The sequence below is a fragment of the Centruroides vittatus genome, unplaced genomic scaffold (genome assembly GCF_030686945.1).
Source record: "Centruroides vittatus isolate TY-2023 unplaced genomic scaffold, ASM3068694v2 scaffold_769, whole genome shotgun sequence".
NCBI lineage: Eukaryota > Metazoa > Arthropoda > Arachnida > Scorpiones > Buthidae > Centruroides > Centruroides vittatus.
Window position 1 is genome coordinate 1,734,442 of NW_027122717.1, and position 26,359 is coordinate 1,760,800.

At 31.6% G+C, this 26,359-nt stretch overlaps 1 protein-coding gene across 1 annotated transcript in view; it reads right to left on the reverse strand.

Moving 5' to 3' along the window:
- Nucleotides 1-2,271: 2,271 nt before the first annotated feature.
- Nucleotides 2,272-26,359, reverse strand: part of LOC136989871 (pre-rRNA 2'-O-ribose RNA methyltransferase FTSJ3) — a 28,717-nt gene continuing 4,629 nt past the window's right edge. The window contains exons 3-18 of the mRNA XM_067288161.1: nt 24,962-25,041; nt 24,785-24,884; nt 24,563-24,693; nt 22,340-22,630; nt 19,573-19,673; nt 19,430-19,495; nt 19,124-19,355; nt 18,819-18,982; nt 18,577-18,758; nt 10,571-10,645; nt 8,687-8,767; nt 6,535-6,643; nt 3,752-3,836; nt 2,707-2,799; nt 2,544-2,638; nt 2,272-2,473 (exon numbers count right to left, since the gene is read on the reverse strand). Coding sequence (XP_067144262.1) covers nt 2,296-2,473; nt 2,544-2,638; nt 2,707-2,799; nt 3,752-3,836; nt 6,535-6,643; nt 8,687-8,767; nt 10,571-10,645; nt 18,577-18,758; nt 18,819-18,982; nt 19,124-19,355; nt 19,430-19,495; nt 19,573-19,673; nt 22,340-22,630; nt 24,563-24,693; nt 24,785-24,884; nt 24,962-25,041 — 2,063 coding nt within the window. The 3' untranslated portion in view covers nt 2,272-2,295. The remainder of the gene's footprint in view (nt 2,474-2,543; nt 2,639-2,706; nt 2,800-3,751; nt 3,837-6,534; nt 6,644-8,686; nt 8,768-10,570; nt 10,646-18,576; nt 18,759-18,818; nt 18,983-19,123; nt 19,356-19,429; nt 19,496-19,572; nt 19,674-22,339; nt 22,631-24,562; nt 24,694-24,784; nt 24,885-24,961; nt 25,042-26,359) is intronic.

Here is a 26,359-nt window from a genome sequence, read left to right on the forward strand (position 1 = left end):
AAATATACGGAAATTTGTATAAACTATCATTTTATTAAATTATATCCAGAGGCGAATTCTCTGGGCTTGCTTAAGAGAAAGTTTTTACTGTCAATATACTTTTTATATGAGAACAAATATGCCAATAATAATTTATTCTAACGTGTAAACTCTTTTATTATTTGTGTGCGCTTTTACATTGCCAGCGGCAATTACTTTACATTACTTAAAATTTATTGCATTATTAAAATATGGAGGATAAACCATAATAAAGTAACATTACTTTTCTAGCGGCTCCGTTTTAAGTCCAGTACAATGCTTGCGGGAACTCAATCCCTTGCTCATGTGAAGATTTGCCGCAGCAAACAAGTGCGCGCGCATGACGTCATTCGAAGCATTTAACACGGCCAGATTGTGTCGAAAGTTTGCGGTACCCAGTCAGCATACGTGTATCGTGTACAGAGGCGGATCTACATAGATTAATAGGACCCACAAAATTTGAATTATCATCATAAATTTTTAACTTTTTAATTATAATATATTTCATGTGTAGATATAATGGACTTTATAATAGTCCATACTTTTTTATTCACACCAAATAACGTTTCTGTCTATTGTTTAGTGATAGAGATAGGCCTAACTTTCAGCATACCCAAAAATTTTCGTCAGGATTCGCCCGATTATATCATACTTTCCTTTTATATTTTGTACTAATATTGTCTATCTTTTTTACCTTTTCTTTTCATCCTAATTTATTTTTAATTTTCTATTATTGTTATACTTTTTTAGCAAGTATAAATGCTTAATGTTTTTGAAATTAACAATTCTAAACATTTGTAACCTGTAAATTCCCACTGTAGTCCGTTGTCTTTCCTTAATCTCAAAAACAGTGCTAGATAGATGAAAATCAAGACCAGATATGGAAATTTTACAGGTGGGAGGTCCCGATTAACTATATAAGAACTTCTGCTTTGGCCCAGAAGTCACATTATTTCAATTCAAAAATTTTCTCATGAAAGGAGTTAGATATATAACTGGTATGGCTTCATTGTTAACTGGAAAAGTATGATATATAGGGGCAAGACACTTCAAACTTAAGTGCACAAAACATTGTAGTCTGGCATTGTGACTATGTCACAATAAATAACTGCTCGTTTATATTGAAATATTTTAGTAAGATTGATAATCAATACTTGTAAAGTAAATTATTAATGAATGTATGAATTTTTTAAACTCTTTCAGCCCTATCTGCACTAAGAGGGTCTTTTTAGCTAGCCCACAATGGGCAACCAGGGCCTGAAATATCTGCATGGATCACTCTGGAAAAATTTCTGGGATTTTTTGATCCCAGACTGAAAAACTGTCATCTTAACTGTTCAGCCATCTGGTCTACATGAATTAATATGTTTAGTAAGAATCTACATTCCTTTAGAGCAGCGACGGGCAATTTTTCTCTATGTAAGGGCCGCATTTTAAGACTTTTGAACTGATGTGGGCCACATACAAGAGAAAGAGAAAAAAAAATGGTGGTAAATCAAATTATTTATTCATATATAATTATAAATTAGCATAGGTATACTTAATTTAGCTTCTGGAACTGATGTAAACATAATATATTGGAAATATTTGGTTAAATATTTGTCACTGCTAATTTTAAATTAGTTTTGATGTGTCTGTTAGCCGGTTTCTTGTTTTAATTTTTACTAAATTCATTGCATGAAAAACTATTCACATACATAATTTGTAGAAAATAATGTTTGAATTTTTGCTGCATACTTCCTTAAGCTGAGAAATTGATATATTTATTCATATTTTATGCGATGCGGGCTGCAGGTTGCCCATCCCTGCTTTAGAGCTTGGTGCTCTTTGTTTTAGACTATTTTGGGCCAATTGGATAACACTTACACATTGTGCATGTTGTCTAGTAAAGCAGCTTTAAAAACAGTTGGATAAGCAAGCCAGTCTGTTTTAAATGAAACGCATTATGTTATGGGCTTGCTTATCCAATTGTATTAAAAAGTTGGATGTTGGATGAAATGAAGAGATTATTTTGGTGATTAATGTTAATATAGGCATAGACCCAAAACATCAAAAGTGTTAGGGATGGATTTAATTGTGATATTAAATCTATGTTTCCATCTTTGTGAAACAGTAACAAATGATTTTCTCTATCATACTCTCTAATTTATCTGAAAATGTTTCTTTTTTTTATTTTTTATGAATCATGCTCTGTTCGAAGAATCAATAAAGTAATTCAAAAATAATTTTTTAGAAATGAATAAACTTATTAAATTTTACTTAATATAAAAAATATATTTATTTATGTTTTTTTCTTTTAGCATCCAATGAACGTTTGTCCTTCTTCAGGCGCCTATCTACAACTTTAAATCTTCCTGAAACACCTGTTGGTCTTCTGACTTTTCTTCCCATTCCTTTCTTGGCTACTACATAAGTAATTTTGTCTTCTTTCTTCTTTAATGCTTTTTTGTATATTCTACAATTTAAAAATCACAAATTAAAAAATCCAGAAAAAACAATAATAAAAAACTTTATAAGTTACTAACGATTTTAAGTGCTGTGCTTTCTCTTTTTCACTCATATCCAGTGATTCCGTAATTGATTCTGCCTTCTTTCTAGCTTTTTCAAGTTTTCGAAGAGCCTGCGAGATGATAATGATTAAATGCATATGGCTTTACTTAGAGGCAGGAAAAACAATTGATTATTTACCCTTTTCTTCTTTCTTGCTTTAGCTTCAATAACTTTTTTAATTGGTCTGGCATTTATTGCCTTTAAACGAGCTTTGTAATCTTGTACAAGAGACTAAAAAAGGGAAAAAATTTATTGCATTATTAAAATATGGAGGATAAACCATAATAAAGTAATATTACTTTTGTCTATTCAACAATCTTTTATTGCCATATACAATAAATTATGGCCTAATAACTATTATTATATTGATAGCAAAATATATGAATATAGTATTCTTTACTTATCAGATTAAAGAATAAAATTGTAATACACATGGTATTTATTTTTATCAGACTTTCAGTGTTTTCATTGTATTTTTCCTAACATTATTGTTTGGAAAAATATAGTGGAACCCCAATTATCTGAACTACACAGACCAATGCTACCTCATATAACTGAAAATTCTGATAAAATGGATCACCATGACCATTTTGGATTAAAAATTACAAATATAAAAGATTTAAATGGTATCATTATGCCTCTTGTATACCTTAGTGAATTTAATCTAGTCATATATAAAAACAAAACTTTTTATATCATTTACTATATAGCTAATATGTACAATAGTTTTAACCGTAAATCTTTGCATTATTGTAGTTACATTTTATGTGAATGATTTGACTTATATTGAAATCATTTTCTAGTTACATCATTTTGTAATATACATTACCATTTCAAACTTTCTTTTATGAATTACAGCACATGACAAGTAGTGTAGTCACTTACAGGTTCATTTCAGAAAATGCAGAACCTCAGTTAATTGGGGTTGTACTATAATCAGATTGGACTGACATAATAACATAATGCAAACTTTTAGGCAAGAAGGGGTGCCTCCCAGTAAGACTTTCTATAAGAAACTGTGTTAGGTGTTACACAAACAAAAACAACTTAGAAAACTCCAAGTGGGCAGTGATTTATACACTTGACCACTAAAAGTAATTGTGGACATCAGGCCATAGTTGTTTTCACAATATATGCTATTGCATCTAATTTTAAAAAAATTAACAAAAATAATCATACTTACTTCACTAACTGGGAGATTTTTTTTATAATGCTTCTCTTCATCTTTAACAAACCAATCGGGTAAATTTTCATCATTGAAACTATATCTAAAAATATATTTATCTATATAATAAATATAAGCAATCTGATCTTTCTTCCAAAATATTCTAAAATTAAATTCAATTAATTAGTTTATTTATAATTATTAAGTTTAACAAGAGATGACAGCCTAAGCATTTATTTCCTGCCAAATTACTTAGTACTTAGCCTTAATAGCCCAATAAAGAAATCCAGCTGTTCATTTAATGTATTCATTGTAAGATTACTTTACTTTCATTCATTTTGTTCTGTTAATTTATTTTCATTTAAGATCATATATTTGCAATTCAACTAGCAAAAAATATCATAAATTCATAGATCTCATCAGGGACATATTTAACTTGATGTAGCCAAAATAATAACATATAAGTGTCTTTTCATACTCCTCCAAATAGTAATAAGTTTAAAAAAAAATGAGGATCTAAGCTTCATTTTTGCAGATGATGTGTGGCCACTTTAGCAGATGTGCAAATCTGACTCAACCTCTGAACAGTTTTCTCAGCTGTTTAAACTGAAAGAATAGTACAGGATATGGCAAAAGTCTCCAAACACAGTGTTTTCTTTTCCTCTTTTGTAAGCGAATGAATGGAGCAGATGCCATTGTCAAAAGACATCAGGGTTGAGATTATTCACCAGACCTCATCTATCAGATTTCTTTTACTGGGGATACTCAAAGGCCACTGTATATCAGTAGAAAAGACACTATATATCAGCATCCCATGAATATGAGGATTGTCGAGGTTTGTGATTCCATATTACCAGACACAGATGGATAAATAGAAGTGGCTAAAGGTGCTTAAGCCTTCCTCATTGACCAAAAAAAATTAATTTATTCAAACGAAAACACTTTTTAAAAATGTTTATATATGGCTTATTGGACCATCCACAATACAATCATCTTGCACATATTAATAAAAGGTATTGATAATTATTCAAATATTTTTAATTCTTGAGCTAGTTTCCCTTTGGGTTCTTCTGGATCCACCATTGACCAGATATATTGTCCATGTCCAAAGTAAGTGGAAAAAACCTCTCAACATCTGTATAACATGTAATGGTAGATATACAGGTATAGGACAAAATAATAGGAACACCTGTGAAAGAATGCAAAATATTTATTAGTAGGGAGTTGGCCCACCATTGGCCTGAATTACAACTTGTATCCGACGTGGGATTAAGAAATAAAGGTCATGCAGAAAGTTTAAGGGAATTTGCAGCCATTCCTCCTGCAGAGCAGTCTTGAGTTTAGGTAGTGTGCATGAGGAGGAAACCGAGCACGGACTTTGTTCTCTAAAAATCCCCACACAGGCTCAATGATGTTGAGATCAGGGGACTGAGGACACCACGTGAGATGTTCCACTTCATCATTATGCTCATCCAACCATGTTTGAATACAGCGAGCCGTGTGTACAGGGGCATTGCCATCTTGGAATAGAGGACGTTCTCCAGGAAACAGAGTATGAAGCATAAGGTGTAAATGATCTGCGAGAATACTGCAATAATGCTTGCCTCTGACCTTCTCCCTCAGGACTACGAGTGGCCCCAAGCCACGCCAGGATATCACTCCCCACACCATCACAGAGCCCCCTCTGTGCTTCATGGTAGGAACCAACATGTCAACATGAAATGCCTCTGCTGGAGTTCGCCAGACGAACACACGTCCGATGGTCTGAAATAATATAAATAATGATTCGTCACACCAGATGACCTGTTCCCATTGCTGTTGTGTCCAGTTTTGGTGGTCTCGGCACCACTGTCGTCGCTTCATAGCATTCTGTGGCGACACTAACAGCTTTGGGATAGCTACTCGGCCATGATTGCTCACAGCATGCAGCTCCCATTGAATAGTTTTGGTGGGTACAAGGTTCTGGAGAAGGGTGTTCATCTCAGAGGTTATCTGTGGCAGTGTAGTCTTACGTTTTCAGGCGACTATCCTCTTCAACACTCGTATATCCCAGTCAGTCAACTTTGACTTTCGTCCACTATTCTGCTTCGCAGACGACACCTCTTCCAGTTTGTGTAAGCTGTCATAACTCTTGACACAGTGGATCTTGAAACACACATAAGATTGGCTGTTCTAGACACAGATGCTCCAGCAAGGCGAGCTCCAATAATCATGCCTCTGCACGTCAGACAGGTCGGACATAATGGCGCTTTGCTGGAAACAGAATTTTCTCATGCAACTGTCACACCATCAAATGCTCGACTGATACCTTCCCTTTCACTGCCACTGGATGGCAGAGTGTTGCGACATGTGGCGGGGCTGTATTGGACAGTCGAAGTACAACACATTTTGAAAGGGGTGTTCTGTTCCTATTATTTTGTCCTATACCGGTATCAAAACGTATGTAACTTTAGTGCATATTTCCTATGTATGGAAACTTTTGCCACAGCCTGTATATCAAAATTCAAATGTTAATGCTAAATAAAAATAATCCACAATATATTTCTTGTCCGTAAAGATATATGTTAATATAAAGTTTTGTTTTTAATATAAAGCAAAACTTTTTAAGAATAAATGTTTGATCATAAAAGTTCACAAATTTGACATCATCCTTGCAAATAAATAGATAAATGATTGCCGATTTCAGGAAGCCAACTTTTATTAATTACTTGACAGCCTTGATAAAAACTATCCCATTAACTCTAATGTTCCAAGAAATATATTTAAAAATATTAAATGAATGCCAACTATATAACACATACCTGTTGAAAGCATCATCAATGATATCTCTCTTAGTTTTTTGTGATTTAATCATCAAAGAGCCCAGGGCAAGACCTTCAGGATCTAAAACTAATTTCTTTTTCTTCTTTTCTAAATTTAAAAACCATTTATTATTATTTATGTAGACATTATAACTCATTTAAGATGCACTACAAGGAAAAATTAAAGTATTGATGCTTATAAATATATCTCAAATATAATTCTTATAAAATATTTAAAACACGAATGAAAATATTTATAGTCCAAATCAGATTTCATAATTATTGTTATTTATTTCAATTTAAGTTTTAATTATACAATATATTTTTAAACAATTTGATTTACAAATATTGAATTTTCTTTTTGATTTTATATAATTTTATTCATTTTGATTTTCTGGTTGGTTGGTTGGTTGATGGAATAAGGCAATGCAAAATTTGGCACAATTCCAAGGAAATGTGCCTCCTGAAAGGACTTTCTATACAAAACTGGTCCCTATTTAGGAATTAGACACATGAAAAATGCCTGTGAACAGCCTTGGCTATTTTGTTCATGTTATAAGTCTTGAAATATGGTTGATAATTTACAATTGTTATAAGTTATCAGTCTAAACTAGTGCCTTTAAATATAATAATTATTTGCTCACAGTACAATAATTTAAATCTTGAAGAAAAATTAAAGTATTGACAGTAAGCATTTTATACTATAATTTAAATCTTATTTCTTACTTAAATTATATGCCAGCAGTTGTTAAAGACAGAACTGCAATAAAATAGAAAGCAAATAACACTGTATGAGTTAATTAAAATTAATAAATGTTCAAGTTATATATTGTTTTTAGTTATTTCAACATGATCTTTTAATGTTATCAATCAATTATTATCATAAGTACAGATGAGTCCCAAAGTGATTACAATAAAAACTTTAGATTGCATATATCTATATAATATGCTCTACAGTAGTTCATAGATACATTTGATGTATTCCAATCATGAAATATTGTAATATATTATGACTGACTATATTAAATTTTAAATATAAAGTGTGATCTAGAATTGTTTTATATAGTTTAAATTTGTATATAGTTTTTCAATTATACACAATTATTTGAATTTTATTTCATTCTTTTCTCCTTAGAACATGTTTCTCTATAATAATCAATGAAACCAGTATTTAAATTCTTTATCATTTAGAACTGGATGTAATACACAAAAAACACACAATAACCATCAAAATCCAGCAAAAATTTATTTTACCAAAAGAAAATAAACGTTTTTGACAAGTTCAAAATGTCTTCATTGTTAACATTTGTTAAAAAGCAATGAGGAAATAAGATTTCACTGAAGATAACACTTTCCCTTGACTAACTTCTCTTCCACGAAAAACTCACCAAAGGAAGAGATAAAAAAAAAATTGGATTGGACAAAGACAATGTTTTCATTCGATATTGTCTTATTTGGAGATACCTCAACACAGGAAATGGTCAAAAATGTATAAAAGGATCAACAAAAAGGTCAAGAAGGTTATCTTCCAATTTGGCAGTCATCCCTGTGGTCCTGTCAGCCACCCAGTTCCTATCAATCCAGTTACTGCCCAAATTAAAGAATAATGGAGTTAAACCAATCGTGACCATTAATATTATGGATTATTACATCTTCAGCAAAGTAAGAGACTTTCCTCCCCCTTTCTACGATGTCCAAGCCAGCCAACAATCACCGAACCTCAAGGATTCAGGTATTTAACTCAACCCACAAAATTTAGGTTAAACACTCTCTCCCCTGTGGATGTTAGGCACAAATAGATTATAGACTAGTCTGCTAGAATATAGTAACCCCTATAGATAAATGTTATGATGTCATATTTATGGTGCATGTATCTCAGGCTTACATAAATTAGATACTATTTGTTTTATTGTTAATTCAGTAGTTGAGTGTATTACTTCCAGGCCTCCCTATCTCTAAAATATCTTTCCTTCATCTCTTACTCTGTAAAAGTCCTACATACATGGCTGCTTGCGTGATTTGAAGGTTCCTGTCAGCCAGGTGGTGTCAAACCTGACCTGAGAGGGTGCAGCTGTCCCATTCACATTTATTTCACACACACACACACAAAATAATATGTAAATAAATAAGTAAAGGAAAAAACCAAAATTACTTTTTTGTGTTTTGGTTTTCTTATCATCTTCATCATCACTGATATCATCATCTGAACTGCTGGTCTCTGAAATATCACCACCTTAGAAAACAATATTTTTATTTAGAAAAGTTAAAAACAAATTGTTATTTTGATTTATTTTTATAAAAATATAAAAATGGTTCAATGTAAAAATTATATTTAAATACATGTTCTATTCAGAATATGTATTTAAATATAATTTTCAAAATAACTTACAAAATCTTAATCATTATTAAAAGCTAACTTAAAGAATATTTTTTGGAAATGCAGAAATAAAAATTCTATGATATTCAGTTATTTTAAAATATATGGTATATTTTTAGATGTATCAATTGATCTTATGAAAAATTCTCCAATACAATAAATATTTTTATTGCTGGATCAAAAATTATTAATTAAAGAATAAATATTTTTGGCTGCATTTTCTAGCCATCTTCAGGATTGTGGTATACCATAAAAGAAAAATGAGTAATTACAAAGTAGAACATTACATATATACATTTGATTTAATGCATGTCAATCAAATTTACATATGTAATGTTCAACTTATACATAAATATAGATATAAAACTAGTTTTAATATACTTATATTTGTATTTATATATGTAACTTTTTATTTTAATTAGTCTTTTAGCTTGAAAATAAACATTCATTCAATCAAATTTATAAGTATGACATTCTATTTGTAAGCTATTCGCACTTTTTTTAATTCTATTTCAAACCCAAAGATAACTTATAAATATAGCCAAAAATATTTATTATTTAAATTACAATTAATTGTTAGATGAATCTTCTATAGTTTAAAAATTCTACAATTTCAAAACATACTTGTGAAATTTGCATGAAGCAATAAGCAAAGAATATAATTTATCAAAATTATAATATAATATTGTCAATATACTAACATCAAAATCCATTCTAAATTTGTTTATTTTTTGAAAATTAAAATGCATTTCTATTATACAGGATGTTCACTTTAATATTTATCCAACCATAAAGGAGATCTTACCAGAATTGGACAAGTGTATGCATATGATTCATTAGTTCAATTGTGTATGAATGACTGATGACTTGCCATTGGAGGAACTGAAACATGCTTGGTACCAGCACTATGCTACCTCATTTCCAGCCAGATATGGATCAGTGGCTCACAGAGCTATTTGACAATCAGTGGCCAAGACAACATGGCCATCACATTCCCCACACTTGACTCCACTTGACTTTCTCTCACGGGATCACCTAAAACATCAACACATGACACATACCTAGGTAGCCTCAAGTGATGTTGATGAGCTGGAATACAAGAGGCACGCACAACAGGAATATTATGTATCATCCATAGTGTAGCCTTAACTGTGTACACTTTTGTATTGCCATTAAAGGCAATCATTTTGAACATGTACTATAGTAAAATAAAGCTAAGTGCTTTTGCATTAATTTAAGCAATGTTAATTTTTGTCCTTTACAGTTAGAGATTTAGCATAACATAGCAATTATATGTTATGCTAAATCTTAAAATGCTTCTCTTCCATTATCCTTGCCCTTGAGAGAGATGAAAAAATTTATGTATTGACTTGGACATACCATATGATTTAAACATGTCCTTCTTTTTGAATTAATTAACTTATTTTATTATAATTTAAAATTTATTTTGTATACTAGTACTTTTTATATATTAACAGGACATATTATACTGGAAAATATAAATTAATTATTTTATTATAAATAGCACAATGAAATCATATGCATATATCTATGCATTGCTGGAAAGATCTTTTTTAGTTGAACCTAGATAAATGTTAAAGTGAACACTCCATACAGTTTATGTATAATATAAAAATATTTAATAAGAAAATAATTTACTTTTATCAAAGGCAGATTTCTCATCTATTAAAACTTCAGATTCATTTTTAGTTTCATTGGAAGGTTTTTCAAATTCTGAAAATAAATGTTAACTATTTAAAATTGCATCATATAATATAATCTATTAAATATAAAAAATTTTTAAACTAGTGTAGATAAAAATACTACATATTACAGTTATCATCATCATCTTCATTATTAAAACTGTTTGCATCATTTTGAATATAATAATAATAACTCTCCCGTGATCACCACCTGGTCATGGGAGAGCCCAGTAATTTTACTGATCTATAGAGGAATTCAGAGTGGAGTACAAGCTCCTGGTAGGGATCCATGCCAGTAAGTTCTATGGGGAGAAATGAAGCTAAGAGTGACCACACCCACATTCTGTGGAGATATTTACTATGGTAGTAATCAGGTCTAAGTGTGATACCGGTTCAGATGTTGCCTGGATTAGAAGGTCCAAGTTTGTGGGTTAGGCAGGCTCACATTCGAAAAATAGGCCCCAGTCTCTTTTGGTCACCAGTGGCGAAAGCAACACCGGCTCAAGCATGGCTACTGCAATGTGTTCAACAGTTGTGAGGAACCAACCTAGCCTTGGTGTTTGTGGCAATGCATCCACAGACCATAAAGGCTGGAAAACCATGCCAACAGATAAAATGGACAATAGAAATAAATGAGTTTATCACCTGTACTTACTACACCAAACATGACAGCATACAGACAACAACTACACCATGAATTCATACAATTCCCTCCCTCACTGTCACTGAACAAAGAATTGTTGATCAAAAAAGAAAATTATACACAACAACCTTATCCCAGAAAAAAACACTTGAACTTATCAAACAACGGGTTGCTGATCAAATACAGTAGTGAACCGAAAATCGGAATCAATTGGGGACTGGGGTTGTTCAGATTAGGGATTTGTTCTGATTACGGTTTATGTATGAAAAAATATATTAACCTGTCCGATGTTCAAATTTTTCTCCGTTGCATGTCACTTCGTGTTGAATTTTCGTCGATTTTAAGCCTAACAAAAATTTTTATAATAATAATCGAGGCTATCGTATCGTTAAAAATTATTTCTGCATTTTGTACAAACAAAATAAATATATTGAAGAATATAAAAACATGAAAATTATACTTTAGAAGTAAATTTAGTATCAAAAACGTTCGATTCAGCACGACACAGTCCGACTGAAAATCGTGCCGATTACTGACGATTCTGATTACCGGGGTGCTGATTTACGAGTCTCTACTGTACATCAATAGATAGAAACATTTAACGTTAATGAAGATCACAAACCTGCCAGGATAATCCAGCAATAAGCACTGATAATAGCACATGCACAACAACTACCACTAATAATACTACAGACACTTCATCATCCACCACTGATAACCTAGACATAGATTTAGTTAATACACTCTCACTTTTATTTCAGGAAACACTTACTAAATATACAGGTACAGATCCTATGCAAAAACCAAATATCCAAAAATCAACCTGTCCAAGGTAGTAGGAAAAACACTAAATTATGTAAACACTCACTACCGACTACATTCACTTAACTTCCACTCAAAAACATTCATATATTAGTTTATGCTGGGGCAGTAACAGTAGTGACACACCATGGACTGAAAATACAATTGCAAGCAGATACACACAACACAATTATATCACAAGCCTACCTGGCAGAGAAGAGTAGAAACACAAATAAATGACATTAGACAGCAATTAGGCAGACTGACACAATACACTAAAAACAACATAACACCCAAATTAAAAAAACTACTCAAAAACATTTTTAAGAAAATCAAAACACTCACAAAACATGAACATCACAACACACATATTACAGAAAACATTGATACACTAAAACAAAAACTCACAGCCAAAGCACATACTCAAACAATACAAAACATATTTTCTATGAAAACAACAAAATAAATTATGTACAAACAATGAAAAACTCTTTAAGACAAATTAGAACCAAAACAAACACTGATACACAGCACAGTGGCACACCAACAAAAGAACAACTCACAACTTATTGGTCTTTTCTTTGGTCCAGTGCTGTCACACACAATACTGATTCAGGTTGGATTGAGGAGAACAAAAACTTTGCATAACATACCAAGTATGCCCTGTGTGAAATAAATGAACAGTACATGACATCTGATATGCTGTTAACAGAACATACAACTGGAAGAACCTGGTGCAGACAACATTCACAATTTCTGGTACAAAAAGTTTATATAAGTGTGCCAGGAACCAACTAAACACCTAACACACATATTCATCAATCCACAAGCCAAAATTTCTTACTCGGGGAATCACCTTCATGATACCTAAAAACAACAATACCACAGACCCCACACAATACAGACCAATTACATGCTTTCCAACACTCTACAAATTATTGGCATCCTGTATTGCAAACAAAATATACAAACATATTGTAGAACACATCTTACAGAACAACAAATAGGCAACCATAGAAATCACAGAGGATGCAAAGAACACTTACTCATAGATTCAGTCATTCTATGGCAAGAACACAAACAACAAACATACACATAACATATATAGACTACAGAAAAGCATTCGACAGTGTTCCATGCAGTTGGCTGCTACATATTCTACACATGTACAACATACATCATCACTCATTGCATTCTTCCAAAACAATATACAGCACTGAGAACAACACTAAGTCTCAGGATTCATAACATTCTGTACAAACAAATCAAATGTTCATTAGGCAAGGGATTTTTCAAGAAGATTCCTTGAGTCTTCTCTGAACCCATTATCTAACATGTTAAACAACACACATGATTACAGTATCAGACATCGAAAAACAACAGTTTACACTGTCACATCTCATGTACATGGATGACATAAAATTTTATGCATCAACACAAAAACAACTTCATCAAACAAACAAATCACACAAGGACATACAAATGGAGTTTGGCCTAAACAAATAAAAACACTTCACATAGAAAAAGGAATCCTGAAAAAAGGAGATTGTGCACTTGAAAATGGAGATATTGAATCCATGAAAGAAGGCAAGTTCTACAAGTATTTAGGATTCCAACAGGCTAAATTAACAGAATATACACAAATAATGCAAAGATTAATTAAAGAATGCCAAAGTAGGTTAAACATTATTTTCAGAACACAGTTAAATGCAAAACACCTAGTTAAAGCATAAACACATACATATGTTGTCCCAGTACTTGCATATTCTTTTGAAACTACACATTGGACTCACACAATCTTGAACAATTCTAACAGAAAACAAGAACAACACTTACTAAGCATAAACATAAGCAAATACATCATCCTAAATCTGTCATAGAAAGATTAACCTCTATATGTAAAGATGGTGGATGTGTCCTGATTGTCATAGTAAACCTCCACTACAAACAATAAAGACACTGAGAGTTTTTCTACAAAAAACAAGAAACATCACAGTTATATAGCAGACTCAAGTAACACACCATTAAACTTACACTTGCATCATATGGACATGACACAACATATAAAAAGCATAGGCATCATTAAGCAATCGTGGGCTCAAAAGGCACTCCAAAGTAGTCATCCCTACAACCTGACCCAGAATTCTGTTGACAAAACTGAATCAAACAGTTGGTTAGCTTGGGGATACCTCTTTGGGTAGACGGAATGGTTCATGATTGCGATACAAGATCAGGTCATAAATACCAAAAACTACAGAAAACACATACTCAAAGATACAACACTCACAAATGACACATGCAGAAAAGATCACATCATGCCAGAAACTAAACAACACATCACTTCTGGTTGCAAGCTCCTGGCATAGACAGATTATTTACTTAGACATAATCAGGTAGCAAATATAATAAACCAAGAGCTTGCAAACAAACATAAATTATTAGATGTCTACAAATCATATTAAAAACACATTCCACAGACAGTATCGGAAAACAACACTGATAGAGTACTAGCACACAATACACCAGACAACACTTGTCAAGAAGAAAAGTGTGGATTGTTGATGTCACAATTATTGGTGACAGCAGGGTTGATGATAAAGAACAAGAAAAAATTACAAGATACATGAACTTGAAGATTGAACTCCAAAGATTGTGGCACAAAGCAGCTGCAGTAAAACCAGTGATTATAGGCACACTGGGTGCCATTCCCAAAAGCCTGAGGCAGCACTTCAAGCAAATCAATTGACAAAATTAACATCTGTCAACTTCAAAAAGCTGCATTGCTTGGGTCTGCAAACATTCTATGCCGTTACATTATGACAGGGATGGGCAACCTTTCTCTACGTAAGGGCCGCATTTCAAAACTTTTGAACTGACGCGGGCCACACACAAGAGAAAAGAGGGGGGAACTGTCAGTAAATCACAATTCTTTATTCATATATAATTATAAATTAGCATATATATACTTAATATAGCTTCTGGCACCGATTTAAACGTAATACATCGGAAATATTTGGTTAAATATTAGTCACCGCTAGTTTTAAATTAGTTTCAATGTGTCTGTTAGCCAGTTTCTTGTTTTAATTTTTACTAAATTCATTGCGAAAAAACTTTTCACAAATATAAGTTGTAGAAAATAACGTTTGAATTTTTGTCGAATATATCATTAAGCTGGGAAATTGATATATTTACTCATATTTTATGCCATGCGAGCCGCAAAAAATATTACTGCGGGCCGCATGCGGCCCGAAGGCCGCGGGTTGTCCATCCCTGCATTATGACATCCTAGGTTCTTGGGAAGAACCTGATGCGAATGTTAATCAACACCAACATGTGATCTATTTGTTGATTCATCTAATAGAAATAAATCAATAATAAATTTAAAATTGTAATTATTAAGCCAAATATATTGACTGAAAAGCTGGATTTCTTTTGGTGTAGAATTAAGCTAATTATTAATTAAATTATGGATTATAGCTTAAAGATAGGACAAAATGGCAGCTTACCCGTGTAAGATTAATAATTAGAAATTAATTTTGAATTTTAAATAATTTTAAAAAATTTTGGAAAAAATATATGTTTGATTATTAAAAAATCAGAAAACGATTTACTGTATGTTTATATCTATATATATTGAGTATTGGTTTTTTGACCTGTCTGGATTCATTCCTGGGTCCCCAAGAATAGTTGGCTGATATTTTAACCATTTGGCCATATGACTAGAATGAAACTTTACAATATAACAGTCTGAAGAAGGAGCAAAAGACTTCAAAAACATTTATGAGCAATTATTAGCCATGTTAAAGTGACTTTTATCATAGTGCTTACTCAATTTAATTTTTGATTACATCAAGAATTCTCAGTAAATTAATTAATTACATATAATGAACTGAAAAAATTAAAACAATATATCAAATCTATATATATATATATATATTATATAAAAATGGACATGTTTGTGCCTATATTTCACTCTGCAGCCAAAACTACACATCGCACATGAATGGTGTTTGTGTGTGGTAGTAGTCCCAAGTCTCCCATCGTGCACTATGGTGGTTGCGTCCCGATAGCTATAAGGGTTTTGGAGATATGGGGGTTGAAAGTGGTTGACTTTGAAAATGTGTGACGCTTCAATGAGAATGTTCCAGTTTTTCCTAGAAAGTTCCAGAACCTAGAGGCGAAATTTGGTACACAGTTAAGGTACATCATGAAAACGCACACTAAGAAGGGATTTTTCGAAATTCCCCCACGGGGAGAGGGAGAGCATTAAGTCTTAACTTGAAGAATGGCTTCTACTGTACTATTTTAGATGCGATTTTTTGTTTTTAATTACATTTAGTCTTCATTGAGTACTTAGGGGTATTAAATTGATAACATTTCAGACATTGTTATAAATATTTTTTATATATTTCGATTTTTTAACCAAATGTTTGAGCCGTTTTAAATTCAAATTTCTTTTTGCATATTGGTTCGATTATAGAATGATTGTAAACGTTCCAGAAAATTTATCAAATTAAAAACAGTTTGTTTGATTCTCAGCAGTAGGTGTTAAATAACAATTACTATGGCTGTTGAAATATTGAATGTAAATAGGGTGTGCTTGCAAAATCTGCACGAGCGAAGCTGTGGGTAACAGCTAGTTTTAATATATAATAATTTGAAACTGAATATAGTGGGTGATCGGTTAACAAACATAATCCATTCCAAGACTTTATTTGTTATCTGAACTGTTCATTAACCAATTATTGATTTACCATAGGATTTTATGGAAATTTGATTAATTCGTTCTGGAGACCCCAAAAAATATAAAAATATATACTTTCTTACTATGTTTATTTATATGTAATAACTAACTGTTACCCGTGGCTTCACCTGTGTGGATTTTGCAATTTGATAGAAATAACCCTTCTTCAGTACTTCACTAAGATTCTCAATCATTAGTTGTCACTAATTTGGTAAAATTACTGATTTTTGTTTGTTTCAAACTATGGAATGCTAATGCACCTAAATTCAAGTTTCAAATATTATGGAATTCTGAGATATGATAAATCTGAGTTTAATTTTTTTTTGAAATATAAATGATGTTATCTAAAAATTCCTAAAGTATAAATAATTACAGAAAGATAGAGTTTCAGTTACCCCAGTAGCTCTCTGTAAACCATGTTTGTGGTACTCCTTTCAGGGCTAAGACTTTTTAAGCCTTAAACCTCTCCCTCTCCTCTCTGCAAGGGAATTTTCAAAAACCCCTTCTTAGAGTGCATTTTCATGATCATATCCTAACTGTGTACCAAATTTCACTTCTTTAGGTTCATCGGTTTGCTCTGGGCAATGACAAATCAATCAGTCAGTCAGTCAGTCAGTCAGTCAGTCAGGACATGTAATTTTATATATATATAGATAGAAATACGTATATACACAGCGTTGCATTTTTATTAGTCATGTTTTTTCCGTTTGTGGGAGTTAAAGAATCTATCTAATGTCAATTGCTTTTCTCTCTTCTTCAGCATTTTTCAGAAGTAATTAATAGCATTGTAATTGTAGAGATCCCCAAGCCTATTAACCTCAACTTGGTTTGGATGCCATTCTAAAACTATTGTTATGACATCTTCCCACTTCTTCAAAAGATCTTTAAATAGCAGATATTGGCATTAATCCTCTTGGTGAAAACATATCTCACCAAGTTTCTTGGTGTTCTTCATTCAAGAGTTCTTGGCATTCTTCTGTCATCAGATCAGTTTTAGGTTCCATTATGAGCTCTTCAATGTTATTTATTTCTCAGATGCGATTTTTATTACTCCTTTAGCTGCTTGAGTCTTCTTGATTATACTGTATCTTTCTTAGATAAGATTGAACTGTGGCCTACTGTAGACCTGTTCAAGCCATACTGCCCAGCAACATCTACCCACTCTCTACTTTTGCTATTATACTCTCACCTTTCGAAAATAAAAACCAATGCAAAACTTAATGAGCACCCACCCAACAGTCTCATGAATACTATAAAAGAATTGTTTCTGTCAGAAAAATAAAAGGCTGGAATTACAAGGGAGAGTTTCAAAGTTAAGAGGAATACTATCTGATCAGTATATACTGGGTTGAGCGTCAATGCTGACATCTGCACTCTAAAAAGTTTTGAATTGCTGCCTGAAGACAAGGGAAGACCAATCAGTATTCATTATTTTACATCACTTCTTCTTGTGTTTGTTCTGTGAGGTGTTCATTGTCTGAACATAAAAATCTTTTGTGAAAGTGTTCTTTATCCGATCAACCACTGTATTCCATAATTTATTAATTGAAACTCAATCTCAACACATAGTGAAGATCTGATAACCAGCATTAAGGTGTTAACTCTAGTTTATCAGATTACAGATTTAACTGGTGCCTAGAAAATAAGTGGGAGTGTTAACAGGGAATTGTTATATTTGGGGTGTTTAACGGCTGTTGAATTAACAGAATTGCAAATTGCACTTAATAAAAATAGTAAATTAAATAAACAGAAAAAACTTGATTTACACACAAACCTGTCTTTTTAGTTTTATCAGAAATGAATTCAAGTTCTAATTCATCATCGTCATCATCCATCTCTACACCTGTAAATATATCCTTTTCAAACCATCTTTCAGCAGCATTTTTCTTTTTATCTTCTAAATCCAATAGAAGAGGATTATTTTCTTCAATTTCTTCATTGCTTTCTTCTTCTAAGCTGTATGAATTGTGTTTAGTTAAATTGCAAAGTTAAAAATTACAAAATATATAAAATTACCTAATAACAGATCCATCATCATCTACTATTTCATTTTCTATCCAATCAGTTGGTTTTTCATCTCGACTATATACAGACCATTTTCTTTTCAATCTATCTTTTTTCTCATTATCAGGATCATCTGCTAATACAGAAGGATCATTCTCTTCAAGTTTATCCAAGTCCTGTGAATTAAAATTAATGTTATCATTTAATGACATGTTCTTCATGTGCATGTATTATATAAATATTATTAACTATGTATCATAAATTCATAAATAAATAAAAATAATTTTTAGATTTTATGACATTTCCTTAATGCATACATCTTTCTTTTTAATTTTGTTGAGTCGAAATAATTCAATATCTTCTTGTACAAGTGGTTCATCATTTTTAATGACCATTTTCAAATTAATTCTTTCATTTAATTTTCTTTTCTGTTTAAGTATATTTTTCTTCTTCCTTTTCAATTCACTTTCTTGTTCTTTTTGAAGTTTAATGGTCTCTTCTAAAATTTCCTCATCTGCATTTGGAATTTCTTCTTTTTCTTGTAATTCTCTTTAAAAATAATGCAATTATATTTGTAAATTGAAGCAATGAAAAAAATAACAGTTAATTATAATGAAACTTACTCTACTAATTCCTTCCCTTCTTTTTCTAAATACTCTTTCATCTTTTTTCTCCAATTTAATAGTAGTCTTTAAAAGAAAAAAATCATCATCATTAGCACCATATTTATTATCATAACTAATATATTAATAGAAAAATTACTCACTTTAAATCGCCTTTCCCTAATACTTTAATATCTTTACAACACTCTTTGATCTCACTTGTTGATAACAGATGATTTTCAATTTTTGGATCATCAAAAATAATCTTTTAAATAAAAAACATTTTTAAAATATATCTTATAATAGAATTCAGTGTTTATTATTCATGTAAAGCAGATTTTCCCAAACTTTGGATCATGATCTGAAATAGGCTTTTAAATGAATATATAAAATTTTTGGAAGATTAAGATGTCTATAAAGTACATTAATATTGTCCAATAATTACAAAAAAATTATTATTATTTTCTTATTCTTTGCTCTTTTCACCTCAAAAGCACTAATTACATTTATGAAAATTCACCAAGAATCCAATCCTGACAAGTTCCAAGTTCCTAAGTGACAGGTACGGTACATGTCTCAGTCATCTTGACCATCCAGCATCAAGAATTAGTTTAAAATTCCATCTTAAAGATGTTTCTTGATAGTGTACTGATGTAGTGACAATAATACAGTTTAACCCGATTATAATGTCATCAGATATAACGACAATCATAATATAACGTTAAATTTTATTGGTCCCACAATTTTACTATACTAGATAATGTTAAAAAAACCCACTTGTAATGACATAAAACCCTGTTTTAATGTCATATTTGAAGCACTCCCAAATTTTATTTAACAAAAAAAATACTACGTGTTCATTCCTAGGGTCAGAGTTCACTTTCCTAGAACGACTGTGGGTGGTGCTCTTTCCACCTGACTTTGGTGGGATGAAATTCGCCACTTTTAAACGACAATCGGTTATTATGTGCTCACTTTTAAATTACTTTATGCTAAATTGTTAAATATTCTATTATTTTTAATATAACATATTATATCAAATAGTTTATAAAGAAATAATTGAATTATTTTTAATTGGCATACATTAATTTAAACTGTATGTGTTATATGATGAGGGCTGTCAAAAACTTGGAATAGACTGGGGTAGAACATAATCCTTTTGCCCCTTAGCAAATCCTCTTTTTAAAGCATTTCCCTCCCACCCTGTGAGCACTAAGAAAATCTTTTTGTAGCAAGTCCATTAAGGGTCTGGCTAGGCCCACAATGGGGTAACTGGATGGTGAGGAATGAAGCTAGATGCATTCCAGATAAACCACCCCTAAAAACTTCCTGTGGTTTGAAAATTTTTAACCCTTCTGGATTCAATCCCATGCAACCAAAATGGTAGACTGCTGCTTTAACTGCTCGAGCATTTGGCCATTTCTTTTCACCTTGTTTTTCTTTTTTGAACAAATGAAATATGTAATGTTTTTTTTATTAATAAATAGCAGTTGTAAAGATTTTATTTTTTGTTAGTAAAAATTAATATTAATTTATTAGTAGGAACCACTATGAGTCTCTAAGTTTTCTCTAGGTCTGGGAAAACATTTTCAGCTCCTACATGGATTTGTGTATGATATCACTTGCAGCTCATAGGTTTTTTTTTTATTTTTGGCAAGACTATGTCTTGTCTATAAAATCGTACTGCCGTTTTTGTTACCAGCTTAGAGGTATGAAGGAGTACATGTCAAGAGTTGATATTTGGCAGAGTATTAGGTGCCCAAATGATTTGCTAATAAATAAAATCCAGACTTGTAGGTAGTCAGGGGACCGACAACAGAGTCAAAATAAAATACAAAATGGTGACCCTCTTCTACAAACAGGCAAAACAGGCATCTCACCCCACTGAAGTCAGGTGGGGAGAGTACCACCCACAGTCATTCTAAGAAATGAACTCTGACCTTAGGATTGAACACACAGTATCTTCTACATTAAATAAAATTTGTAATCTAATTTTGTAAATTTGGGAGTGCTTCAAATATGACTTTAAAACAGGGTTATAATTATATGTCGTTACAAGTGTTTTTTTTTTTTTAACATTATCTAGTATAGTAAAATTGTGGGACCGATAAAAATTTGACGTGATGGGGCAGAGGGCACTATGTGACTTTTGCCCTTTGACCTCACTTTGCACCTAAACTCTAATATTTCCCTAACAGTTCTATATGATTATTTGATTTGATAAATTCTGATGCTTTTAATTTATTAAAAGACATCTTTTCATTTCATTTAGTTAACCTTTCGATTCGACAGCCGATCTTGGATTTATATTATATCTCAACACTATTGTAAATATCGCGTAGCCGATACAAATTAAGTAAATTATTGGTTTCTCAGTTAATTTTTACTAGCAGAACAAAAGACGCAGAACACGTGGTCGAGGTCAACAGACAAGGTAAGATGCAACCCAGTATTGTTTGTGCAAAATAAAAAGTAATTTCGGACGATACAATAGCCACGATTATTTTTTTCAAAACCAGAAATTTTCATTAGTCATTGACAAAAATTCAACCTGGGTCGACATGCAACGGAAAGAAATTTCGACATGGATAGGTTAATTTCACCGAAAATGCATCGTGGATGACCTTGTGGTCTTGGCCAGCGAAGTTTGAATGATCGCACTCAAAACCAACAATATCAAAGAAGATTGGAGAATGAGAATGAGATCCGCCTTGAGCGTCAAAGTGATCCTGCTTAGTAGTGAGTCTCCGAGACATAGTCTTGTTTCAAATACGGTTTTGCTGTTTTACTTGGTTTTTATGTGATCAGACTTTTGAATTATGTATACAAAATAAAAATACCAAAAAAAATAATCTTTAACTATTTCAAGTTTGAAAAATTCTGCATTGGTTCATAAATATAAAATTACATAATAAACCATAAAAGGGTTACCTCATTATATTTCCCTAACAGTTCTATATGATTATTTGATTTGATAAATTCTGATGCTTTTAATTTATTATAAAGTGTATAATCTCCTTCTGGATAACCTTCTGCTTTTTTCTTTTGTTTTTCAGGATGGAGAACATTTAAAAAAGCTTTAGGTTCTGCTTCAACTTCTTCAAATAAATATTTAGGATTGAAAAATTTTGGATCAATTTTTGCAGGAGCAATATAGTTTTCACACACAACAAAAATCTCCGCTGATTCATGACGAGATGCTTGTGGCTTGGTGGCATGAACCTGTAATGTGAATTTTAACCAATCAGAATGGGTTAATTATTATTTTATAGATTATAAATGTAGATATAAATAGAGGATGTCCCAAAATTTAAAACCACAGGAGTTATGTTGACCTTTGTTACAAAGTTTTACAGTAAAACAAAACACTGATTAAGGAAGGATGAGTTCAAGTTATTTTTAAGGTGAAAACCTGCAATTGGTGAGAAGTCACCCAAAGATTTTAATAGGCTGCATCCAGACTGATGTGTGTGATTGGTGAGAAATCTGAATGCAGCATGTTAAACTATTCAGCAACTTTACACTGAATCTGCATCCTCACCATCAAAATAACTGGAATTTGATCCTTCTTACTCAGCACCATGCTTATAGAAGAATAAACAAAGATCAACATAACTGTTATGAATTCAAACTTTCAGGACACCTTATATAATTATATAGTGTCCTAAAAGTTTACTAGAAACTAATATTAAAGGAAAATGTTACTAGAAACTCTAAAATGTATTGATTCAGTTTATATAATTATAAACTGAATCAATACATTTCAGAGTTTCTAGTAACATTTTCCTTTAATATTAAACTAACTGTAAATATGCACTTATTATATTTGAATTATTAAATTTCTCTCTCTGATAAATGAAAATATTCTGCTGTCTTTAGTAGTTCAGATTTTTCACTTTTACTTGAAAATAAAATAGTCTATATTGTAATTAATAAAATTTGTATGTATTATTCAATTTCTTAATTATGTATTTATTTGAAATTTTTATGATAATGCTTAGTTATATTTATCTTGTTTTACATAAGACAATTATAATCTATCATGATAGTTATCTTGTGTAGAAGATAAAATAAGAATAATAATAAATATCTAATACATCAGAAAAAAATAGATTCAATAACATACAAATATAACATTTCTAATTTAAAACAAACATTTTCATAGCAATTAAAATTTTTTTTTAAATTCTCTTTCTATCTTGTGAATACCAAGAGGGCTTTTTTCAAATCCCACAATGGGACTTTTAGCCAAGCCTACAATGGGGCAATCGGGTGGTGAGAGACGGAACCTGACATATTAAAGACAGATCATCCACAAAAAATTTCAGGGATTTTTTGGTTGCTGGATTCAAATCCCAGGTCCTCAGAAAGATAGGTTAATGTTCGTAACCACTTCAGCCATTTGGTCTGGTTTAAATAGTTAAACTTAATTTGTCATTTACAATTGTGAGGATCTGAAATTCTTAATCAAGCTACTACTTCATTTATTCTTTAATTCTGCTATCTCATCTAAACTCAACATCCTCTTGGATGACATTTTCTGTTATCTTCAAGATTTTCTCACAAGACAACATCAATGCATAATCTCTCTTCCCCATAAACTAGGAACTAATCACCTAAATTTTAATTGGCCATACAATCAGAAGATTTTCACTCTGGTTGGTTTAATTTCATAAAACTCAATCCATATAAAAAATGAGATTGGAAGCTTTACATCATTGAGTTGAGGGCAAAAGGAAATTTGTAGTTGTAATGCAAGTTGATAAATATATAACAATTGTCAGTCCTAACCAAACCAAAATCCTTATTGTGAACATTACTTATTGATAGACCACTATACACAAGTAAGACAATTTGTCATTCTCTCTTCACATGTCCAAATTGTCAAGCATGAAAGTATGTTTAGGTGCAAAGAAATGCTTGATGTAAATCCTTTAATAATTTTTACTTTAAATAAATGTATTGTTGATAATAACATAGAATTATCATGGTCCACTCAACACTGGCTTTCAACAAGGCATAAGTTATCCTGATTTGTCTAACAGAGTTTGTAAAGGCCAACCACTCAGACCTGACTACAATTGTCAATAAAACCACAATCTCTCACAATTTAAAGCTTATTTACAAATAATTTCATCAATTTTAAAGACATACCCTTTTAAAAAGTAACTTGAACACCCATAACAGTGCATGATAATCTTTAGAACGAAATACTTTTGTTATAAACCAGCCACCTTTAGTTAAAAATTCTGAAGCAAGTTTCAGTGCACTCAAAGTTAACTGATCTGAAAAACAAATTACGTTAGAATTAAACAATAAAAAAGGAACTTTTTGTAAAAAATTTAAATATTGAAAAAAGAAATTAAATATATTTACTTTGAGAGAAAGCATCATGAATCCAACTTTTTCCAACATTAGGGGCTCCATCGTGAAGTATTACATCCGCTTTCCATGTTTTCAATTCAGTTTTTAAAAGCTAATAATTCAGACAATAATTTCCATTAAAAATAATTTTAAATAATCTCAGAATATAATATATTAAACGAATCTTACATGTTTGCATTTATCAGAAGTAATGTCTTCTTGATGCGTAGTCACATTAGGAATTGGTTTTATTGGGACAAGATCAATGCCTAATAATGTAATTATTTTTTTTATTAAAAGACTTATATAGTATCTTATATATGAACATAATCCAAAGTGCATCTAAACTTAAACCAAATAATGCTGGATTCCTTGGGCTGTAATTTTAAAATTGTCATAAAATTACAGCTATAGAAATTGAGCAATATTTGGCTTATGTTCAAAATAACTAGCTAAAATATCTAATTTATTATTAAATAAATAAATCAGTTTTCAAACTTATGTAGTTGCAAACAACTTAAACCAAGTCACAAATGAACTAAGACCAACTATGCCTTTGTCAATTTCTTTATCCAGTAAACATTGCCTTAGATACATGCCAAAATAGTTTGTCTAGTCAATAATCTAATATGACAGATAAGTGGCACATAAAAATAATCTTTCTACTGGATAAACAGCATATAACTGCAATTTAGAAAAATAATTAGGTCAGTGCACAGATCATCTAGCAATGCTTGTGATCACCAATGGTCCATGAACCATACTTTGAGAAACACTGACATTTGAAATGGAGTTTAGTAAAGTTTTGTCTATGTGGTTTATGGAACTGAGTTAGGCCGCGACTCCACTAGCCGTAAAAGGGCCGTAAAACCCCTCACCGTAAAAGCTTTTAATCACGTGACCATGATATTTTACACCTGAGCAGGTCGTAAAACCAACGTAAAAGCGAGTTGAACACTGCTCAACTCGCTTTTAACGTTGGTTTTACGACCTGCTCAGGTGTAAAATATCATGGTCACGTGATTAAAAGCTTTTACGGTGAGGGGTTTTACGGCCCTTTTACGGCTAGTGGAGTCGCGGCCTTAGTTCTCAAAATTTGATTGATCAATTCTGATTAACTTTTGACATTTTACAAAATATGACATAAGGAAGTTAAAAATATAATAAAAATGGAGAGTCTGTGATTTTGTTTTCAAGATACAATGGGGGGAACCCCATTGTATCTTGAAAACAAAAAGCCGAAGAAAAAAATGGAAGGATAGCAAAGATGTTCGTGAGGTTTTTATAATAAATTTTATAAATCTGCCAAGATTTTAAATATTTACTTTGTTTGATGTGTTTTATTGTAAATTTGGTTAATTTACTAGAGCAGGGATGGGCAACCCGCGGCCCTCGGGCCGCATGCGGCCCGCAGTAATATTTTTTGCGGCCCGCGTGGCATAAAACGTGAATAAATATATCAATTTCCCAGCTTAATGAGATATTCGACAAAAATTCAAACGTTATTTTCTACAAACGTTTATATTTGTGAAAAGTTTTTTCCCAATGAATTTAGTAAAAATTAAAACAAGAAACCGGCTAACAGAT